Source organism: Delphinapterus leucas, chromosome 15 (assembly GCF_059928025.1).
Source record: "Delphinapterus leucas isolate spDelLeu-1000000601 "Yukka" chromosome 15, BTC_Dleu_Yukka2, whole genome shotgun sequence".
NCBI lineage: Eukaryota > Metazoa > Chordata > Mammalia > Artiodactyla > Monodontidae > Delphinapterus > Delphinapterus leucas.
Genome location: NC_143143.1, coordinates 65,697,002 through 65,720,663, shown reverse-complemented (window position 1 = coordinate 65,720,663; position 23,662 = coordinate 65,697,002). Strand labels below are relative to the sequence as shown.

The 23,662-nt window shown below is 44.9% G+C and overlaps 1 protein-coding gene across 2 annotated transcripts; it reads right to left on the bottom strand.

Annotated features, from left to right (window-relative positions):
• Positions 1-2,738: 2,738 nt before the first annotated feature.
• On the bottom strand, positions 2,739-23,505 carry AAR2 (AAR2 splicing factor). Of its 2 annotated transcripts, none has more exons than XM_089896831.1 (4): positions 22,938-23,505; positions 19,057-19,865; positions 15,163-15,392; positions 2,739-3,071 (listed from the first exon to the last, which is right to left on the bottom strand). In XM_089896831.1, the coding sequence occupies exons 2-4, from the start codon at positions 19,811-19,813 to the stop codon at positions 2,904-2,906; spliced, it is 1,155 nt and encodes a 384-aa protein (XP_089752957.1). In that variant the 5' UTR covers positions 19,814-19,865; positions 22,938-23,505; the 3' UTR covers positions 2,739-2,903. The 2 variants fall into 2 exon arrangements, with proteins under 2 accessions (XP_089752957.1, XP_022448213.1); XM_022592505.2 differs by lacking the exon at positions 22,938-23,505 and adding an exon at positions 22,706-22,931.
• Positions 23,506-23,662: the final 157 nt, after the last annotated feature.

Genomic DNA, 23,662 nt, shown 5'->3' with positions numbered 1-23,662 from the left:
TTGAGGGGATTTTAAAATCAGGCCAGCTCCTGCCAACAGCTTCACTTTTAGATGTGTTAGAACTGGAAGGGAGCTTAGAGATCGGCAACGCCACTGGTTCTCAGTTTTCAAGGTTTCTGCTTTCCAAAAATACTGCAAGTATTAAGTAATAATTAATTTGTTTTCACATTTTTTATTCATCAAAGACACAGAGGACTGCCAGCTGGGAGAAGGAGAAGACACAGCATCTATGTCACTCTAGCCCCCAACAAGAGACCTATTGTTTTTTTTTTTTGTCAGCCCAGCCATATTATCTCATGTAAATGTAGTTTCCCTTTGAAAACATTTAAAACACAAGGTTCCATTTTTAAGTGGAGGGAGCCTGAAGGAGCCTGGAGTATCTTTACCAGAAATCTTCAGTCCAAGCAAACTCTCTTTATACAAAAATACACTGAAGCCCGGAGAACGTAAGTGGCTTGCCCACGGTCACACAGCTGGCTGTCAACAGGGCCAAGGCTAGATCCGGGGAAGCAGGAAGAAAGCAAGGCTGTCCTGGACATGCAAGGGTAGGGAAGGAGTAAATCACAGTAGTGAATGCAGTACTGAGTGCGGACCCTGGACACCAATGGGCTTGGTTTGACTCTTGAGCTCAATCCTTACAAGCTGTGGGACCCTAGCAAAATGACGGAAGCTCTCTGAGCCCATTTTCCTATCAGTAAAATGGGGATAATAATAGCACTTACCACATACTGTTGTGAGGATTAAGTGAACTAACAGAACAGAGCACTTATACATTGTAGCTGCTTTTCTTTAACCCATTTGTGTGAGTGGGCGCGGTTGGGGGCTGTATGTGTCTGTGTAGACATAAAACCAACAAGCTTAGAGAACAGGTCACATGATCCAACTTCCAGGTGCTGCCCTGTCAAGGCCAGTGGGAGACAAATTGTCCCAGTGGAGCTCTAGGTACTAAATTGCAATGCTGCTACTTCTAGGTAGTAACTCAAAACTGAGTGTGCCTCAGAACCCAGGCTGCACCCAGATTCACTGCCTCCGAGTTCCTGTATGGTGGGACTTGGGAGTCTGAACTTTTAAAAATTATTATTGATATAATTTACACACCATAAAATTCACCATTTTAAAGCATACACTTGTATGGTTTTTATGATACTCATAAGGTTGGCCAACCACCACCACTACCTACTTCCAGAACCTTGTCATCACCCCAAAAAGAAACCCAGTACCCATTAGCAGTCACTCCCCCTTCCCCACTCTCCCATCCCCTGGTAACCACTAATCCCTCTGTCTCTAAGGATTTGTCAACTCTGGACGATTCATAAGAATGGAATCGTACAACATGTGGTCTTTGCGTCCAACTTCTCTCACTCTGCACAGTGTTTCCAAGGTTTGTCAATGCTGTGGCATGGATCAGGGCTTTATTCCTTTGGAATCTACAATTTTAACAAGCTCCCCAGTAGTTCTGATGATTGGGCTTTGGGGAGAAAAAGAACAGCAAATTCATACAAGGTGAACCTTCTGGTTGCTATATAGATACAGGGCCTCAATCATTCCTGCAGGTGTGCCCATCTCAGAAGCCCCGCTGGTGACAGGAGACATCGCTGGCCACTTGCCTCCTCCAGAGCCTGCAGAGGTTGGGCAGGGTCTCCTGGTGCCCGGTAGGGAGGACATGTGCATCTAAGGACAGTGCCTGGCTGTGGTGGGAACTGGGCAGATGAACTATGAGACTCACACAAGGGGATTTAGTCTCAACTCCAAGACTTTAACGTATGTTATGCTCTTGGAAAAACAATTCCAAGGAGACAAGTGGAACCGAAAGTCTTAACCGGAGGGGATTCGTATTCAGAAACCTAGTGTGAGCCGCAGCCTTGGGAGAGAGCAGCACAGGGACTCTGATCACAGTACAACAGTTTGAGGTCACGGTGGCAGGGCCTGTGTGTATGATGCGCGGGCCCTCAGGACTCCCAGGAAACCGGAGCACCATCACTCCCGTGGCTGACAGCCCCACAGCAGGACGGGGGGCGGACCCAGGCTGACCAGGTCATCTCTGGAGCTCTGAATAAAGGCACAGAACTTCAACAGGGCCAAAGAAGCCTGTACAAAGCAAGAACCTTTCTCTTTGTCGTTGAATCTCCAGGTCATCAGAAACACTCGTGCTGGCTCTGGTGAGGAATGGGGCCATACAAAGGGTCGCCAAGGCCCACTTCTGGGTCTGAGGCCTCAGAACGGAGCAGATGGGAAGGGTGTGGCACTAGCAACGCCTCTGAGTTCAGGGGCTACAATGATCTTGGAAGATTATCCACTGGGACCTCTGGACAGGAGAAAGGGACTTAAAGCAAAAGCTGACCACTCGTCAGATTCAACCCAACTGTCTTCTGTTATGCCCTCCCCAACCTGGGGCTCCAGGGTGGTCACACACCCATGTTTTCTGTGACGTATTCCCATCCAACAAGGGGCAGGCAGAAATCCTGGCTCATCTCCCTATTACCCTCTGATTAACTTTGAAAAAGTCACCAACTGACATCTCAGACTCCTGGGCAGTCCAGGGTTTCTAACCATTCTACGGAATAAACAATCGGTTCTCCTGGGCTTTGGGCTCAACTTCTTCTCTTCTGGAAGGAAGCAAGCTGCTGCTGAGGCAGGTCTCTCCCAAGAGCTCATCTGGAATTCAGTTAGGTTATAGCACCGAGGCCAGGCTGACGGGGAACCCACAAACGTGCCTTCTAGATGGGGTACAGCCTCTCTGGCACTGAAGGAACTTATTTATTGGTGAAGGAGGGAATTCTGGCTCCATCTTTGTAGAACCTGGCAGGGCTGCTGCCCCAGTAAGTCCCAGTAGGACAGGTGAATGGAGGAGCCAGGACCGCAGCCGTGGGGAAGGGGCCTCCTCTGGCTGAGAGCTTTTCCAGTTAGCCAGTCCCCACGCCCTCTGGAAGAACCACCACCACCGGGGCGCAGTCCTCAGGCTCCGCCTCAAAGTCCCACTGAAACTTCTTGGTTAGGTGAGCTTGGAACTTTTCAGCTTTCTGCCTCAGGGTGGCATCCACGGCAACGCTGCAGGCGGATGAAAAGAAAACCTACAGAGAACAGAGGATAAGTCACTCCTGAGAACACAGAGGGGCTGAGAAAGCTGTGGAAATTTCCTCGTGGTGTTCAGCTCTCCAGGGTGGGTGGATCAGCCGCTGCTGGCACAGGCTCAGGACACCTACTGTGCTCCCCCCAAACCAAGAAAGAAGGTCCAAGCCCAGCTGAGAAGCTCGGGCAGGACCAGAATGGAAAACTACTATCTTGGGCAGAGATGCCCCACTGAGAGTAAGGCCAGCGGGGCCATCACCCTGGCCCTGCTCTCCGGGGAGATCTACTGGGCACCTGGACAGTAACTTAGAAAAAGAGGCAGTAGCTACACCAGCTGGTACTAAGAAAGGCATGGGGGTGCTTATAAGCCCCTGGATCCCATAAAATCCCAGGCCCTAACCCAGGGAGGGTGAACTGCTGCTCTAATCTAAATGGGCCCCAGGCTGCCAATCTGAGGTTTCTATTCCCCTTAAAAGCTTTGTTTTTTTTAAATTGTGGTAATATATACATAACACAAAATCTACCATTTTAAACATTAAAAAAATTATAATTTAAAAGACTGTACTAAATACACATAATATTTACCATGTTAAGAGTATAGTCCAGTGGCATTAAGTATATTTACATTATTACACAACCATCACCACCAACCATCTCCAGAACTTCTTCATCTTGCCCAACTGAAACGACACCCATTAACTCCCCATTCCCCGCTTCCAGCCCCTGGTAACCACCATTCTACTTTCTATGAATCTGACTACTCTAGGTACCTCATATAAGTGGAATCATAAAATATTTGTCCTTTTGTGCCTGACTTATTTCACTTAACATAATGTCCTCAAGGTTCACTCATGTAGGAAGTGCCAGAATTTCCTTCCTTTCTAAGGCTGAATGATACGCCACTGTATGTAGATACCACATTTTTTTCCCCACTCATCTGTCAATGGCCATTTGGGTTGTTTCTACCTTTTGGCTATTATAAATAATGCTGCTATGAACACGGATATAAAAATATCTCTTACAGAGTCATTGCTTTCAATTCTTTGGGGTATACACCCAGAAGCGGAGTTTCTGGATCATAAGGTAATTCTGTTTAATGTTTTGAGGAACCACCATACTGTTTTCCACAGTGGCTGTGTCATTTTACATTCCCATCAGCGATGAATGAGGGTTCCAATTTCTCTACAATCTCTTCAGTATCTGTTATTTTGTTTTTGTTTGTTTGTTTACAATAGCTACCCAAATGGGTGTGGTGTCTCATTGTGGTTTTGATTTGCATTTCCCTAAGGATTAGTGATGCTGAATATCTTTTCATGTATTTACTGGCCATGTGGATATCTTCCTTGGAGAAAAGTCTATTCAAGTCCTTTGCCTTTTTTTTTTTTTTTTTTTTTTGCAGTATGCGGGCCTCTCACTGTTGTGGCCTCTCCCGTTGCGGAGCACAGCCTCCGGACGCGCAGGCTCAGCAGCCATGGCTCACGGGCCCAGCCGCTCCGTGGCATGTGGGATCTTTCCGGACCGGGGCATGAACCCGTGCATCGGCAGGGGGACTCTCAACCACTGCGCCACCAGGGAAGCCCTTTTTGCCCTTTTTTGATCAGGTTTTTTTATTTGTGTTGTTGAGTCATCGACGTTCTTTATATATTCTGGATATTAATCCCTTGTTTTGATGTTCTTTTAAATTCAGTTTCATCTAATATAAACATGGGCAGGGGCAAACAGAGTAATTTTCCCTACCTCTGAAACTCCATTCCAGATTGTCCCGGATCTCAACTGCTTCTCTAAGAATGACAGCAAACCCATTACTCCTTCTCACACTATTTTATTGTTCTCAAAGAAGTTTCATAGAGTAGTCCAATGGATCCTCACAAGGCCCTGGGAAGACACACTAGGATGCCTATTTTATGGAAATGGAGGCTGAGGGGAGTTAAATGGCTGGGTGAAAATTACCAGAAAGGAAGGAGCAGTTTTTCCCAGACTACCCGTTGGCTCCCTGCAAGACCACCCCAGACACAGCAGCATGAGGGTGAAAGCAGCAATCTGATCCACATCACCTTCGTGTCACAGCTGGCCCGCAGGCCGCCATGGAAGGAATTTGGGCTCCAGGGGCCTTGACCTGACAAAGGTAACAGGCGTACTCTGCAGCTGCTTCCAGGGACAACGCCCCTCCTAACCGCCTCTCCACTGCCTTTCTGTTAGCAGGAGTGAGGCTCATGGTCAGTGGTGTTTGTTTGGAGACACTTTGTTGGGGTGGTAGCAGGGACTGAAGTGACGGGGAGGGGAGTTCAGAAGCAGAAGGTGGGGGGTTACAGAATTTGGTTTCATTACTTGGGAATCGACTAAATACAGGAGCAGGAAGCACAGCTACAACAAAATACCAGATCAATAACTAATTAGAGGGGCTGTGTGAGCTCACTGGTGAGAGGGCAGTGGGGAAGCCGGTGGCCTGTCCATAGGCAGCTAACGGAGCTTGCTCTGGAACACTGAACGTGAGGCTGGCTGAACCCTGGGGAGGGGCCTGGTATGGGAAGCAGAGAAGCCTTGTTTCAAACAGCATTAGTGCTGGAGGCCCTGTGCACCCATGGGTCTGCCCCCAGAGGTCCTGGGGGCGGGGGCCTGCTGGCTGAATTAGCAAAAGCCTCTTCCTGTTCTCCCTCCTTACATGGTAAATTGTACTACTCTCTACACAGCCCTTCCTCTCCTGCCACATTGAGCAGCTGCCCAAACATGCTCCACTGCCTCTTCTGTGCCTCTACTCACACAGGCTTTTCCCTCTGCTTATAACACCTTTCTCCACCGCTGCTTTCTCCTCCTTCACCTACTAATTTCTACTAGTGACCCAAGCTCAGTTCAGATGCCACCTCCTCTGGGATGTCTTCCCAGACCAAAGACGGAACAGGTGCTCCTCTGTGCTCCCCCGGTGCCCAGGGTTACTTGGGACATAGCCTCACTCTCAGTCAGTAACCGTCCATTTACCATTGAGCTCTCCCAAGAGACAAGGAGCAACCCCAAAGCAGAGACTCCTTTTCCTACCTGCATCCCACTCCCCTGGCACAGAGTCTGCCATATAAAAAGGACCCATTGGATGTTTAATGAACAAAAGAACGAAGAAGATCATACGTTCTATGAAAATCTATTTCTGGGTCCCTTTTGCACAGTGCCTGTACCAAATGATTGCTTGATAATTACATGATGGTGCTGGACAGAATAAGGGACTCGTCCTGGGGAGGACGTGGCTTATTTACCAGGCCCCTGAATGCCACCGGCTCACAAGCCATCTCCTTGTGACAGTTCTCTTATAAAAGCCCAAGCTGAAAGGAACCGCTCCAACTTCTGTTCCCCCAGTACTGCGCCTGAGCATCCCTTATGGCATTTCTCACACTCTGCTTGCATCACAGTGATCTGTGCCCCTTCAGAGTAGGGGTCACTTCCTAATTATCAATGTGACCCACACAGCAGATCGCCCAGGGCCTGGCATAGAGTTGGGGCTCACAGGATGCTCACTGAATGGATATGAATGAGATGTAGGGATGGCCAGCAGTGAGGGACTGGAACAGGCTGGGGGCACACTCGTCATTCATCCTTCCCACCCACCTCTCCAACATCGCCATGGGGGTAACATCAACTAGAGGCAAGTATAACTGAAGGCTTCAGTCTGAAAAATAAGGCTTCTAATTTGAAAAGCGCTATGTCCTTTTTAAAGAACTCGTCAGTCTAATCTTTACTACAAACTGGGAGGTAGGATAGGAAATTACTATTCCCATTGTACAGATAAGGATGGTGATAAATGCTGAGCAAGTGATAAATGTCAAGCAAGATCCAGTCCCAGTAGGCAAATCGAAATCCTTCTTCCCTACCAAAACCTTCTTTCTGTCTTGACACAGACGTAATACATCCTTGATATTTTCAGCCGTGTCCTATGGGGAACCAAGGGGCTTGGAGACCAGGTGCTTCTGGAACTGTCCCTTCTGCAGGCCTCCAGGACCCAGGTCACAGCCTAGGTTGTCCGTTTTAAAAAACCAACTTTATTGAGGCATAATTTACATACAATTGAATTCATCCATTTTAAGTGTTCAATTCGTTTTGATAAATGTATACACCCATGCAACCACTATATGATGTAATCAAGATAGGTATCTGTTTATAGCTTTTTCTTTTGGTATCCAGTCTATGAGTTTAAAGGCCCATATACCATCACAATCAGGATACTGAACCGTTCCATCACTCCAAAAATATTCCCTCACACTGCCCCTTACAGATCAAATCCTCCCCTTGACCCTAGGCCCTGGCATCCATTCATCTATTTTTGTCCCTATAGTTTACAAACTTGTTATTTAAAAAATTCACAATTCAGAAGAGATGTTTAGACAGTATCTGGTTTCCAAACAACAATTTACTTTGATTCTCTTGTTTTTAGATTAATTGTATGCCTTCTTATATAAATTTAGTAATGATCTGGTTATTTTATTTACTTAAGTGAAACAAGTAAACTTTTTAAAATCACTGAGAAATGAATCATCTTAATATGGGAATATTAATCCTGGATATTTTAAAAATACTTTTGAAAAAGGATAATAACATTTCACAAACATCTGTACTTTAGAACTAAAAGCACACCCATTGGGTATTTTTCTTCAAATTAAAAAAAAAAGGTATTAATACTTTTACCATTAAGTCTATATATTGTAAAATTGTACTTTAGTCAGAAATGTGAAAGCTTTCTTTTAAACCCCAGTTAAATAAATTGAGTTCAGTCAGGTCACCTTGAGAAATTCAAAATACCACGGTAGATAGCTGAGTCACTGCTTATCCTATTTTGTGGCTAGACCAAAAAGATGAAATTTCCTAATTTTTTCAATTCCCACATGATTATTCAACTTAGAATGAAACTAGCCAGAGGTAGTACATTTTATTTCCACTTGCAGAAGAAGTAAGTGGTGTTAAAAGCAAGACTATCACTTCACAACAATTACCAAGAAGGCGAAAAGCAGCAGAATCATGTTTTCTGAGGTCAGTTTAAAGAATTTGGGATGTTTCATCTGGGGCTCTAATCATATATGGGAGCCCACCACAGTGGGCTTTAGAATCAAAGTTCAGCCTTGCCATCCACTAGCTCTGACAAACTCAGGCAAAATTATGTGACCTCCCTGTTCCTGTCTTCTCATCTGCAAAATGGGATTATATACTTAACTTCTAGCATTGTTGTAAGGGCTAAATGAAATAATGCACAGTAAGTGTGCAGAAGTGATAGTTAATGGCAGGAGGTGCAGGAGTAGGCAGGTGAAATTTATCAGAGCTGGTGTTATGACAAAAACACAGGCATATGCTGTTTTATTGCACTTCTCAGGTATTGCATTTTTTACAAAATGAAGGTCTGTGGCAACCCTGCATTGAGCAAGTCTATCAGCACCATTTTCCCAACAGCATTTGCTCACTTTGTGTCTGTGTCATATTCTGGTAATTCTCAAAATATTTCAAACCAAAAACATTACGACTATACCTAGGAATAAACCTACCTAAGGAGACAAAAGACCTGTATGCAGAAAACTATAAGACATTGATGAAAGAAATTAAAGATGATACAAACAGATGGAGAGATAGACCATGTTCTTGGATTGGAAGAATAAACATTGTGAAAACGACTATACTACCCAAAGACTCAATGCAATCCCTATCAAACTACCAATGGCATTTTTCACAGAACTAGAACAAAAAATTTCACAATTTGTATGGAAACACAAAAGACCCCAAACAGCCAAAGCAATCTTGAGAAAGAAAAACAGAGGTGGAGGAACCAGGCTCCCGGACTTCAGAGGATACTACAAAGCTACAGTAATCAAGACAGTATGGTACTGGCACAAAAGCAGAAATACAGATCAATGGAACAGGATAGAAAGCCCAGAGATAAACCCACGCACCTATGGTCACCTTATTTTTGATGAAGGAGGCAAGAATATATAATGGAGAAAAGACAGCCTCTTCAATAAGTGGTGCTGGGAAAACTGGACAGCTACATGTAAAAGAATGAAATTAGAGGGCTTCCCTGGTGGCGCAGTGGTTGAGAGTCTGCCTGCCAATGCAGGGGACACAGGTTCGAGCCCTGGTCCGGGAAGATCCCACATGCTGCGGAGCAACTAAGCCCATGAGCCACAACTACTGAGCCTGCACGTCTGGAGCCTGTGCTCCGCAACAAGAGAGGCCGCAGTAGTGAGAGGTCTGCACACCGCGATGAAGAGTGGCCCCCGCTTGCCACAACTAGAGAAAGCCCTCGCACAGAAACGAAGACCCAACACAGCCAGAAATAAGTAAATAAATAAAAGCCATTTCTAAAAAAAAAAAAAAAAAAAAAAAAAGAATGAAATTAGAACACTCCCTAACACCATACACAAAAATAAACTCAAACTGGATTAAAGACCTAAATGTAAAACCAGACACTATCTAACTCTTAGAGGAAAACATAGGCAGAACCCTCTATGACATAAATAACAGCAAAATCCTTTTTGACCCACCTTGTAGAGAAATGGAAATAAAAACAAAAATAAACAAATGGGACCTAATGAAACTTAAGAGCTTTTGCACAGCAAAGGAAACCATAAACAAGACGAAAAGACAACCCTCAGAATGGGAGAAAATATTCGCAAATGAAGCAACTGACAAAGGATTAATCTCCAAAATTTACAAGCAGCTCATGCAGCTCAATATCAAAAAAACAAACAACCCAATCCAAAAACGGGCAGAAGACCTAAATAGACATTTCTCCAAAGAAGATATACAGATTGCCAACAAACACATGAAAGGATGCTCAACATCACTAATCATTAGAGAAATGCAAATCAAAACTACAATGAGGTATCACCTCACACCAGTGAGAATGGCCATCATCAAAAAATCTACAAACAATAAATGCTGGAGAGGGTGTGGAGAAAAGGGAACCCTCTTGCACTGTTGGTGGGGATGTAAATTGATACAGCCACTATGGAGAACAGTATGGAGGTTCCTTAAAAAACTAAATCCCACTACTGGGTATATACCCTGAGAAAACCATAAATCAAAAAGAGTCATGTACCACAATGTTCATTGCAGCTCTATTTACAATAGCTAGGACATGCAAGCAACCTAAGTGTCCATCCACAGATGAATGGATAAAGAAGATGTGGCACATATACACAATGGAATATTACTCAGCCATAAAAAGGAACGAAATTGAGTTATTTGTAGTGAGGTGGATGGACCTAGAGTCTGTCATACAGAGTGAAGTAAGTCAGAAAGAGAAAAGCAAATACCGTATGCTAACACATATATATGGAATCTAAAAAAAAAAAAAATGGTTCTGAAGAACCTTGGGGCAGGAAAGGAATAAAGATGCAGACATAGAGAATGGACTTGAGGACACGGGGAGGGGGAAGGGTAAGCTGGGACGAAGTGAGAAAGTGGCATGGACATATATACACTACCAAATGTAAAACAGACAGCTAGTGGGAAGCAGCCACATAGCACAGGGAGATCAGCTTGGTGCTTTGTGACCACCTAAAGGGGTGGGATAGGGAGGGTGGGAGGGAGATGCAAGAGGGAGGAGATATGGGGATATACATATATGTATAGCTGATTCACTTTGTTATAAAGCAGAAACTAACACACCATTGTAAGGAAATGATACTCCAATAAAGATGTTAAAAAAAAAAGATTACGACTCACTGAGGGCGCAGATGACGGTTAGCATTTTTTAGCAATAAAGTGCTTCACTAAGGATTTTCTTTTAAGACATAATGCTACTGCACACTTAATAGACTATGTATAGAGTAAACATGACTTTTATATGCACTGGGAAACCAAAAAATTCATGTGACTCACTTTTGGTGATATTCACTTTATTGTGGTAGCCCAGCACCGAACCCACAATATCTCCAAGGTATGCCGGTACTACAGACATCATTGTCAGAGCTAGTGTTTTCCCTCGAGACTTAAAGGTGGACACTAGTATTTCGAATACTGGCAAGAAATGAAGCTGGAGAGCCTATTGCGTGGCTAAATGAAGCTGGAGAGCCTATTTAGTGGCCTATTGCGACTAAAAGTATTAAAAAAAACCAGGTTACATGACTATATGCCTAAATGCTATGCAATCAGTAATAAGAATTCTTATTTTGTACATAATTCACTTTATAACATACTATTAAATTCAGATTATCCTTTCATTGGTTTTAAACAAATTATGATGACTCAAGTTGCCTCAAATAAAAGAAAAAACTGTATCTATTTTTATAAAACAAATAATTTTTATTCAAGCTAATCCATGGGATTTGTAAAAATCAGTGGCATCTACTCAAAGGGGCCTCTACTGGCAGAGGGCATTATGTCGCTGATTTTACACAAGCTAATGTGGCTGTCTTTAAGTGCTCACACACAAACACCAGTCCCTCTCCATGTGTAGCAGCCATTTAAACTCTGAAGTAAGAAAGCCAGTTCTACTTACTTGATGACCTGCGGGGAGAGCAGGTGGCTGGCTAAGGAAGGCTTTTATGGGCTGATTCATTCACTCACAAACACCCGGAGTGAGTGCCTGTGTGTAGGGTGACAGGATCTCACTGCCAAGATGGCATCAGTGAAACTTGCCATCAAAAAAGAGAAAAGTTTTGAAATACCCTTTCCGCATTTTGCCCATTGAAATCTGTATCATCCTTCAAGCTCATGATCAAATGCCCCCCTTCACAAAAACGCCATTCCTGACTCTCTGTCTCCTCAAATCTCAACTCCAGCCTGAATGAACCAACCAACCCCTCTCTGGCGCTCCTAATGCCCTTTGACCAGACTTCACTGTTTACACCTGTCATAGCAGGGTCATCTGCTCACACTGCCACAGGAATTATGCACTAAAAACACCCAATAACACAAAGTGAGATCAGTGCTAGGCCTCAAGTAGGTGTTGAATATAACCAGATGAACAAAAAATAGGCTTCTGGTAAAAGCCCATGGCTCAGTGGGGAAGTCAGGCAGACAATATATACATTTCACAAGCACAGCCTGTGCAATATAATAGTGACACGTACAAAGTAGGCTAATAGTATGGAAAGGAGGGAGATATCAGGGACGGCACCACAGAGAGGGATGCCTAGAGGGCATCCTGTAGGATCAACAAGTACAGGCGGAGGGAAAATCAGGTTCAGTTAAGAAGACATGAAACATGGGTATAAAGTTTCAGTCGTGCCAGATGAAAAAGTTCTAGAGATCCTCTCTGCTTATAGTTAACAGTACTGTACTGTACACTTAAAAAATTAAGAGGGTAAATCTCATGTTACATATTTTTTACAATTAAAAAAAAAAGAGAAAGGCATGGAACAGCATGGCATGTCTGGCAACTTGCAAGGAGACCACTGCTGCTGGAGTTGATGGTGGAAAATAGGGAAAGGAAGGAAAAGCTGGAGAACAGATTAGAAGCCCGATCAGAATGGGTATTATCACCTAGGTTTGGGCTTTTAACTTTTTAGGCAACGAGGACCACAGAGAAATAGAATCAGAGGTGCATTTTGGCGGCAGTGTGGGAGACAGTTGGACTGATGGGGGTAAACATGGAAGTTGATAAACTCTGATGCAGTCTAGATGAGACCAAAAGGCCCGGGTTAGGAAAATGGTACTGCCTTCTAAAACACTTAGGGCTACCTGGAGTTATCTGGTTAATTCATTTGTTTACTTTCCCACCAAAATCTAAACTCCAAGTCAGGGACTCTGTCTGTCTTGCCCAGAGCTACATTTCCCATCCTAGAACAGGGCCTTGTATACAACAGGTGCACAGCAAACGCCTGCTAAATCAATGAAGAGATGCTTCTGCACAAGTCCTTCAACTTTCAGAGTTTTATGTCAGCTGCCTGATCACATGGACTCTTCCAACAGTATGCTGGTTTTAGAAAAGTGCTCTGTACCTCTAAGAAACAGGCTAACTCATATACATATTCCTCAACACTCTGAGAAGAACGTTGTATATAAAGAAAGGATGCTTAAAAAACAGGTGTTGAGGGGGCTTCCCTGGTGGCGCAGTGGTTGAGAATCTGCCTGCTAATGCAGGGGACACGGGTCCGAGCCCTGGTCTGGGAGGATCCCACATGCTGCGGAGCAACTAAGCCCGTGAGCCACAAGTACTAAGCCTGCGCATCTGGAGCCTGTGCTCCCCAACAAGAGAGGCCGCAATAGTGAGAGGCCAGCGCACCGCGATGAAGAGTGGCCCCCACTTGCCACAACTAGAGAAAGCCCTCGCACAGAAACGAAGACCCAACACAGCAAAAATAAATAAATTAATTTAAAAAAAAAAAAAAAAGAATAAGGTCTTTGAATGCAGAGAATGTGCTTTAAAAAACAAAAAACAGGTGTTGATATATTTTTTTTAAGGCACATGTCCTGGATGTTTCCAAATAATGACATCAAATTTTCTTGGTGAAAAGTCCAAAGACAAAATTCTTCTAATCATCAGCTTTGCACACCCTACCTGGACATCGAGCAATCCAGCTGGGCCCTTTCTGCTTTGTAAATCATTGCTGGCAACAAAGCCTCAGCAATGAGAGCTCAGCTGCTGGTCATGCTGACAACGGTTGGACAGCCAACGACACACTGCGGCCCTCCTATGTTTGCTCGACAGCGCTAGGGCACATCACAAGGGCAGCACGTATTCCCGCTGCCAGAGGCCAGTTAGCAGGCTGCTGCCTCCTACTGCTCTGCAACCCATGACCCAGTAACTGGGGCGATTTCCCCTGTAGAGGAAGGCTAAAGGGATTTAATTTCTCTGTGATATCAAGAACCAATAAAAGGGCAGTTTTATAACTCTCATGAAGTGGAATACACCAGGCTCAAACCATCAGCCTGACTGACTCATCCCCATGATCCACACAAGTCCTTCAACTTCAGAGGTTTATGTCAGCTGCCTGATCACAGGGGCTCTTCCAACAGAATGCTGGTTTTAGAAAAGTATTCTGTATCTCTGAGAAACAGGCCCCTGATAGGTATGTCCACTAATGTCAATCAAGACTCTTTTCGGTGGGGGGGGATCTACACTGTATTCGGTATGTAGGGGCATAAGCATAGGCCTTAAACCAAGACTCAGGCCTGGGTACAAATCCTGACTCTGCCACCTACCAGCTGTGTGACCTTATATTAATGATTTAATCTTTTTGAGTCTCAGTGTTCTCATTTGTAAAATGGGAAAAATCCTCCCTGTCTCACGTGCTCCAGAGAGATTAAATGAGGGAACCCACATAAAGAGATAAGCATGGTGCCTATTAAATGCCAACAGGCATTTAATGACTGTTCATTCCTTCCCTTACCATGGGTGGGAGTGGGAGGTTAGTGAATAGCCACCTTTTAAGGAGCAGGCCTGTGGGGGTCTCACACACAGTGAAAAAAAAGTCATGAAACAGAAAGTATGGAAACTGACAGCCTGCAGCTTCTGCCTCTTCTATACTTGAGAAAGTTACACAATGTGAGTGACAGAGGCTGTCCCAAGAACATAAAGGAAGCTAATCTGTTTGCAAAGGGAGGAAATAGCACAGGATGGAGATTGTAAGTTGTTTGAAGCTTCTTCCCTAATTATCACTCATAATGAAAATTTAATTGCTGAGTTAAAAGCAAATTTCACTTTTTCTGTCAGAGAATCTCTGAAGAAACTGGCACATTTTATTTGAACAGGAAATCAAAGTTACTTTAATGCCTAAATGAGATCTAAGGAGCTGCAGATGTTTCCCTGGGAATAACTAGCTTCAAAACTCTGTCCTACTGGTTTGCAGCAACTTACAGCTACAGGGAGGCAGAAATAAAAACTGTTTTGAGCCGAGTTGCTCAAGGGGTGGGGCTGACTCAAATTCCAAGTACCCCAGTGCTAGGCACCTTGGGGGGCGAGGCGGAGAGAAGGAGAGAGGGTCTCTGGAATTAAGGAGCTTATAATCAAGTAGGAGAGAGAGAACCAGGGAACAGCCTACTATTAGGAAACTGAAATGAAGACAACTTGGCTCAGGAAAGAACAGCAAAAAAAAAAAAGGTAAGCCTCCAAGGGTACTTTCACACACCCTGGCCTTAATTCTGACCCACTTGGGTGTCAGCCAAAAGCCTGCTCACCTGTAAGGTGCTGGTGAGGAAGTTGTCCTGGGAGACAATGTCCACAAAGAAGTCGACGGGGATCTCGCCAAGCTGGTGGTACAGGATGGAGATGAGGTTGACGTAAAGGGTGTGGTGCTTCACCATGGCCTCTTCTGACCGGCACAGAAGGTTCAGGAGCTGCTTCCAGTGCTCGAATGCCTCGTACACGTTCCCCAGCAGGAAGCATACAAAGGCAAACTGGAGTTCACCTGAAAGGTGCAGAGAGGAGAAATGATCCTGAGGGACAGGAGTACTGGCTGACACTACTAAGCCGCCAGTTCCACTGGGCCTCAGCAATAAGTGCCTTTCTATCCTTGTCACTCTTCCAGAGCCCGGCACAGGGTTTTGCACCTAGCAGCTGCTCAATAAAAGTTTGCTGAACTGCTATAAACTCAAGCCATGAGAAACCAAACTGGTTTTGGATTTCTGTGATATCTGAGTGCAAGAGAAGAGGCACACATAGTATTTGCCTAGCATTTAACAAGTTTACAAAATGTGTCCATGGATATTATGCCAAGTGGATCCCCAAACTGGCTGCCCATCTGAAATACTAAGAGAACTTGTTAAAAATAAGGCTGCCCAAGCCTCACCACCAGAGATCCTGGTTGAGGACAGATGATGGGGCCTCAGTATCTGTAGCTCTAACAAGCTTCCCGGGTGCTTCTGATGCACACGGTCTGCTTCAGGGTCAGGGAAATGCTGCATTACACCACATAATCCTCAGCCCAACTCCACAAGGTGATCAGGGAAGGTGGTATTTGCCTCATTTCATAGATGAGGTCAAGCAAATTGCCCAAGGTCACACATCTAATGCTTAGCAACCGAACAATGGAAAGATAAAACAGATTTCTTTTTAAAATTTATTTATTTTGGGCTGCATTGGGTCTTCGTTGCTGTGCATGGGCTTTTCTCTAGTTGCGGTGCGTGGGCTTCTCATTGTGGTGGCTTCTCCTGTTGCAGAGCACCAGCTCTAGGCGCATGGGCTTCAGTAGTGTGGCTTCAGTAGTTGTGGCTCACGGGCTTAGTTGCTCCGTGGCATGTGGGATTTTCCCGGACCAGGGCTTGAACCCATGTCCCCTGCATTGGCAGGCAGATTCTTAACCACTACGCCACCAGGGAAGCCCTAAAACAGATTTCTATTGGGTGGGAACAGTCCTAGAGCCTCCCTGAACAAGAAAATTCAGGAGTACTTGTTCCAGGGTTAGCCTGCCAGCCAAATTATTTTTCTTTGTTTAATCACAGGGCTCTGTGATTTGATCTCTATGAGCAGCCTGTGGTTAAGAGCATGGGCTCTGGAGCCAAAATGCATAGGTTCAAATCTCAGCTCCGCCACTTAGCAGCTGTGTGACTTTGGGCACGTTACTTAATCTGTTTATGCTTCAATTTCCTTATTTGAGGGTTGTAGTGAAGATTAAATGAATCAATATAGTATATATAAAGCATTTAGCATAATGCCTGGCACAAAGTATCACTCAAGAAATCTTAGTTATTATTCCCACATTCCCACCAGACCCCTGTCTCAAACAGAGACTTGGTAATCCCGAAGCCATTGTCCTTGGGCAAGCAGCTGGGTCTCTAGTTGCCAAGATAAACTGTTGCTGATCAGAGACGCTCTCTCTGGCTTCAAATTTAAGGAGGGCTTCTGTGGTATATCTACGTGTGGGCCACAAAAAGAACAGATGTACTCAACACTAAATACCTCTTTAAATGCATGGTGTCTGATCTGTCACCTCTGGAGACCTGGAAGAACTAGTTCTCTGTTCCTAGGCTTGTGGAACCAAGTTTGATTTGTGTGGATAGCTACCTAGTCTAGATATTTTGAACATTTGATCAATATTTTCAAAATATAGTTAAACTTTCTATAGGTTAGAAAATTTAACCTTTTCTAGAGGTTAATGATTTGCTTCTTCAGTTGGCTTTACCTCGTTAGTTTGTGAAAATACGAGCTTATTCTCTGAATTTAGGGCATTTGTCTAAATTCATACATTTCTGGCTCAGTCTAAAATTAAATTATGAGATCAGAAATAATTTCAAAGGACTGTCATGAAGATACAGTAATCCCTGAAACAGACCTTTTCACAAGATTACTTTGAAGAACTGAAATGTTTAAGAGGTAGAAAACAGGATTTCTGTTCATTTTTTTTTCTGTTTATTTTTAAGCCAGAATTTCAAGTGTTACTTATTAAATGAAAATAGATACACCCCATAAAATGTCCCTTTTTATCAGCTAAGCCTATTATGTAAAAGGCCCTATATTCAAAATTCTCACTGATCTTCCAATAGAAAAAGATGTAAATATTGGACAACTTATACAAGAAAAAATATTAACAACTATTAAAGATGTGACAAATGTTTGCTGTCACTAGTAATAGAAGAAATATAAATTGAAACAAGATGTCATTTTTCAACTATCCAGTTGGAAGAGACCTTTGCTAAACTGCCATATCAAATGCCATGTCAAAGGTGATGGGCAACAGCCTCACCAGCTGGCAAGGATGCATGACCTTCTCCTGGCAACATGCACACTCTGATCCAACAATTTCACCCCGAAATGTAGGCAGAAGGGCACGCAAGGACATTCATTAGACGCCACTTATAATAGGGAAAATAGGGACATCTTAAAGATCCATCAACAGGGGTTGGTTCAATTACTATGGAACATAAGTAGCCACTAAAGAGAAGTGACCATTTCAGTGACATGGAAAAATGTTTATATTAAAGCAAATTACAGAATAATATACTGTAGTCTTGTTTTTGTAAAAATATTATATATACAAAAACACATAATTGAATAAAAAAAGACTAAAAGGAAACACAAAAATATATTAAACTGAGAAATACATATAAATATATACCTAAAAGATGGAAAATAAGTACAACAAAGTGCAAAACAATGGTTATTTCTAGGTGGTGGGATTTGGAATTTTAGTTTTGTTTTTCTTCTAGGATGAATATATGTTATTTTTTTGTAATAAGGGGGGAAAACAACAATAAAAACTATGACAATTAAAAGAAAATCACTGGGACTTCCCTGGTGGTCCAGTGGTTAAGAATCCACCTTCCAATGCAGGGCACGTGGGTTCGATCCCTGGTTGGGGAACTAAGATCCCACATGCCATGGGGCAACTGAGCCCATGCGCCACAACTACTTAGCCCACGTGCTCTGGAGGCCGTGCCCCACAACTAGAGGAGAGCCCGTGCACCACAACTACTGAGCCCACACAGTCTGCAGCCTGCGTGCCACAGCTAGAGAGAAGCCCACACACCACAATGAAAGATTCCACGTGCCACAACTAAGACCTGATGCAGCCAAAATTTTTTTTTAAATAAAATTTTAAAAATTTAAAGAAAAAGAATTGGACCTTTAAAAAAAATAGAAAAAGAAAATCACTGTTCTGGATGAAGCCTTGAGAGAGTCAGGAGCAAACTGAGGGGGGAGGTGGGAGGCCCCCAGGAACATGGCTGGGCCTGGGAACCAGGAGCCCTAGGCTTTGGTCTCACTTCGACTACACCACTTAGCAGCCAAATCCTTTCCCTCTGTGGACCTCAATCTGTACGACGCGGTGGCAGGGAGGCTGGGCCACGCCACCAGTACACAAACCCAGGACTGTCTGCATCAGGTTCACCCACAGTGCTTGTCTGTTAGGTAGACAGAGAGATAAATTGCTGGGGCCCCAATCCAGATCTCTTGAATCAGCCTCCAGGGGTAAGACCTGGGGATCTGTATCTTTAACAAGCATTCTGGGCAAGACCGCCTCCTAGCCAGGTTTAGGAACCGCTGGACTAGATAACCCAAGATGTACTCCTTGTTCTCAAGCCCTCCTACTATATACACCTCCCCTGGCCCACTCTCAAAGCCTTGTTCCTCCTCACCTAGCACGTCCTGGGGACTTTGGGGGAACTGCTTGCTGAGCACGGTCTCCAGAGCATAGCTCAGGTCCATGCTGTGCTTGGTTATCTCGGCTGGCGTGGCACCTGCCGGGAACATCTGTGTGGGCAGCTCGGAGAAGCGGATCTCTGTGCCGGGTCTGGGCTTCATCTCGGGCAGCCGGGCCAGGCCTTCCTGGTAGCTTTTGCACTCAGTGCCGCAGCGGGGTAGATTCTGCTCCACCCGGTCCTTGGTGTACTTCATGGAGAGCACAGGCAGCACCTCTGAGAAGGCACAGATCTGCCGACTCTCGGGCTGGAGCTTCTCCACTGTGGCCTCGCTGATGAAGTTGGTTAGTGAGATCCACTTCTTGAGTGTGGCATATGGGTAAGGTCCCAGGAACTGGTCCAGCTCCTGGAGGTTGGCCCTCATGGCCTCCACCACAGCCTCTGGGGCTGGGGACAGGTCTACCTCTTCCTGGACTGCATCCCAGCGCAGGACCTCCAGCCCCCGCTGCTGTAGGCTAAGGAAGAAGCCCATACGGGGGCCCACCTCCCTGGGATTGGCCTTGTCCACAGAGCTGTAGTGGAGGAAGTGGATGCCTGGAGGGATCATCTTCACACCCCGGAACTTGGGCCCCACCTCCCAGGAGTTGTAGTCAATGCCAAACTCTGTCCCCTTGGGCATATTCAGGATGACCACAGTGGCCCCTTCAAAGAAGAGGTGCTTGGCAAGCTCAGGATCCATCTGCATGGCAGCCATGGGACCAGTGGTGAGTGACCAAAAAGAAAACTTTTCTAGTTTTCCAGAACAGCTGAAAAAGAAATATATCAGAGTTAATCAGAACCTGGGGAAGGATGCTTCATTTGCTGAGCATTCTCTATGTGCTAGATATTGAACTAGACCCCTGACGTAATTATCTCCCTTAATTTTCACCACAACCCCGCATTGTTTTACAGATGAAGAAAATAAGACTCAAAGAGAAGAGGGGTTTTGTGTTTTGGTTTAATGAGCAAGAACACTCACTTCACAGCTGGAAAGACATCAGTTAAAGAAAAGTGACATGTTCAAGGTCACAGAGGACCCAGTTAGAACCTGGGTACCCTGTCCTCCAGGCCAGTGGTCTTTCCACTGTTCACTCAGGATCTACTCTCAGATCTCCTTCTCATAACAGAGGATGAAGGCACAGAAAGCTTGGCTGGTCCATTCTAACTATAACTCTGCCTAAACTGTCTTAAACTCTAACTCTGTCTAAAACCTATTGCTGGAGAGTCCCCAGAAGAGTTGAGAAGCACCCACTCAGTTTCCTATAAGCCTCAGGGAAGGCCCAGAAATGGACCAAAGGTGGAAAGTGGGTGCTCAGTATCTAAAATTCACAAAAGGTTTGGGCAGTGAAAGAGCTTTTCAACCACAACCACACCCTTCTTCTCTTACTTATAAAAAACCTGAAGTCCAGGGAGTGAAACGACTTCCCAAAGGGTTCACAGTCAGTAGCAGCTCTGGACTGCTCACCCAGAAGGGATCCAGGAAGCACAGCTGGCCTTGGATCCGAAGAGAAAGACCATAGAACATTTATTTTGTCTACCTCTGAACTACCCATGAGGACACACTGATAAAACTTCTGTAAGCAGACACACACTGCCTCTGTATTTATAAGAATGGTTCCAGGGCTTCCCTGGTGGCACAGTGGTTGAGAATCTGCCTGTTAATGCAGGGGACACGGGTTCGGGCCCTGGTCTGGGAGGATCCCACATGCCGCGGAGCAACTAGGCCTGTGAGCCACAACTACTGAGCCTGCGTGTCTGGAGCTTGTGCTCTGTAACAAGAGAGGCCATGATAATGAGAGGCCCGCGTACCGCGATGAAGAGTGGCCCCCTCTCGCCACAACTAGAGAAAGCCCTTGCACAGAAACCAAGACCCAACACAGCAAAAAAAAAATTAATTAATTAATTAATTAATAAAAGGTGTTGTTATTAAAAAAAAGACCTGGCACAGCCAAATAAATAAATAAATAAATAATAAAAAAAAGAATGGTTCCAACATGAACTAATTTAAACAGGACAATTATCTAACCCTCTAGTCCCAAGACACCTACCTATTCAATTCAACAAATAACCCTGGAATGCCTGCACTGTGCCAGGATCTTTGCCAGGCACCAGCAGAAACATTCGCAGAGTAAGACAGTTACTGCCCTCTAGGCACTTCCAATCTAGCCAGACATACAAACAAGGCCCCAAAACTTCACAAACAGAAGGACCAGCTGCCTGTTTAATCCTTTTTACTCATTTTATTTAAACAAACAAAGCAAAATAAAACCATGAGGAAAGGAAGAGCAACCCCTTTCCAAAAATGTTAAGGACATATTTTATTGTCTTAACCCAATACCCACCACAAATGACTCTCACTCTAAATCAGCATTATTTTTCCAAACTGCAAGTCACAACCTGTTAATGGGTCAAGAGATCATTTTAGGGAATCTCAGCCAGCATTAATTTTTTAAAATAAAAGGACAGAATTTTTAAAAATCAGAGTACATCATAAATATTAAAGCTAAGTACTGTTTTCTGAAGCTTTGTGTGTTTGAATGGACTCTTGGTCACAACATAAAATGTATTTGTTACTGTAGGTCACAATCAAAAAAGTCTGAAAGCCACTGCTCTGAATAATTTATATCATTTTCCTAATCTTGAATTCAGAAGGTACTTAATAAATATTTGCTAGATGAACAGCTATCGCATTTAGAATAACTGCTCATCAATTAGCCATCTTCCCTGGTGGCATCTGTATGCCCCTCCTTGATAATGCCATTCCTTTCCTTCTATTTCCACCAGACTGTAATTCTCCTCACTATATCTTCAGCAGCTGGCACATGGCCTGGCACGAAGAAGATGCCTTGGGAGGCAGAAAGTCGCATCCACCCACTTCTCTCTACCACCTCCTTAATCTAAGCTACCATATCCCTCACCCAGAGAGTGATCGCCTCTTCAATCCCTTCTCCATCCAATAGCTGGAGTGACCTTCTCAAAGCACTAATCTACGCATGTCACCACCCATACTTAATATCCTCTGAGAGGCTTCTCACGTGGCTCTTGGCAAACTAAATTCCTACCATGACCTACAAGGTAGGCCTGCATGGTCTGGTCCCTGGCAACTCCTCCAGCTTGTGTCATACCATGCTTTCCCCCACACGCTCTCTGTTGCAGCCAAACTGACCTCTTTCAGACCCTCAAACAGGAGGCTTCCCTGATAGAAAACTCTTCCCTCCCCTCTTTCTCAAATCATTTTTCTGATCCTGCTCAGTATTCATCTCCTCAGTAAAGCTTCTTTGACCGGGTCTAAGTCAGTTCTCCTGTAATTCGCTCTCACGGCGCCTTATATCTTTTCATGTCACTTATCACAGCTGCAATTTTGCAAATGTTAATAGAGGGCTGTCATCTCCAGGACACGTGGGTCTTTTGTATCTCTAGCACATATTAGACACATGGGAAACATTTGTTTAATAAAAGCATGATACCCATTTTGTAGATAAGAAACAAAGCCTCGGTTCGGAGAAAAGACCTTAGCCGAAGTTACAGAGAGTAGCTCAGAGCCACGTCAGGCGGAGCCACGGCCTCCGGCCCGCAAGTTCTAAAGTTACGAAAAAAAGCAAATTACCGCGGGTGCCCCAGGAAGTCCTGGCGACGGTGTATCTGGTGACGGTTTCTCAGGGAGCAAGGCCTGTAGAGACAGGTGGGTCCCACCACCGGCCCACAGACGGGGATGTCCCAGTCCCCGCTAGGTGCCCTAGTGCACGGCCCTCCGCGATCCCGAGCTGGGAAGAGGGGTGGCCGGACCACACAGACAAAGAAAGCAGAGGAGTTAAAAGAGGACAGGCGGCCGCGCTCACCGACTTCGGTCTTGCCTCAGGCTCAGGCACCGCGGAAGCGCACCGGAAGTTCTCCCTCTCGGGCGCCGGACTGGAACAATGGGAAAAGGGGCCGGGCGGATCTCTCGGTCGCGGGAGGAACGGCCCGCGTCTGCAGGTTCCGCCCCATCAAATACTGCCTTTTGCTACTTTCAGTTACTGGTTTTAGCTTCTGAACAGTGGATAATAACTTTCATCAAACGATGCATTTTATATCCCGCTCCAGAAACACATCCACCAGCCATGGTTTTTCGGTCTCAATCAGTCATGGTTTCTGAGGCTGGGGTCAAGTTCATGGCTGCCCAGTAGCCACAGACAGAGGCTCAATCGTGGTCCGGGTCAGTCGATCTCTTTCCGAGTGACAGTGTCACAGCTGGCCCGTTATCACCTGGTCCCAGCTTCCAACCATACTCAGCTGTAGAGGAGAGCTTCAGAAACCCAGCCTAGAGAGAACCAGTCTCACAGCAGTAGTCACCACATCGGTCCCTCTAGCTATAACCACCCAGTGTCCTCTGACAGTGCAGGCCTACTACGATATCTCAATCAGGCTGTAAACGCACCTTGAGGGAGGAAACCTGCCTGTCTTGTTCTCCACTGTTTTCCTGGAACCTAGCACAAAGCCAGGCACAAAGGCCCAGCTCAATACATATATTATGCATTTAATTAATGACAGTAATTCTTTATTAATTAATGGCTTCTATTTTGGA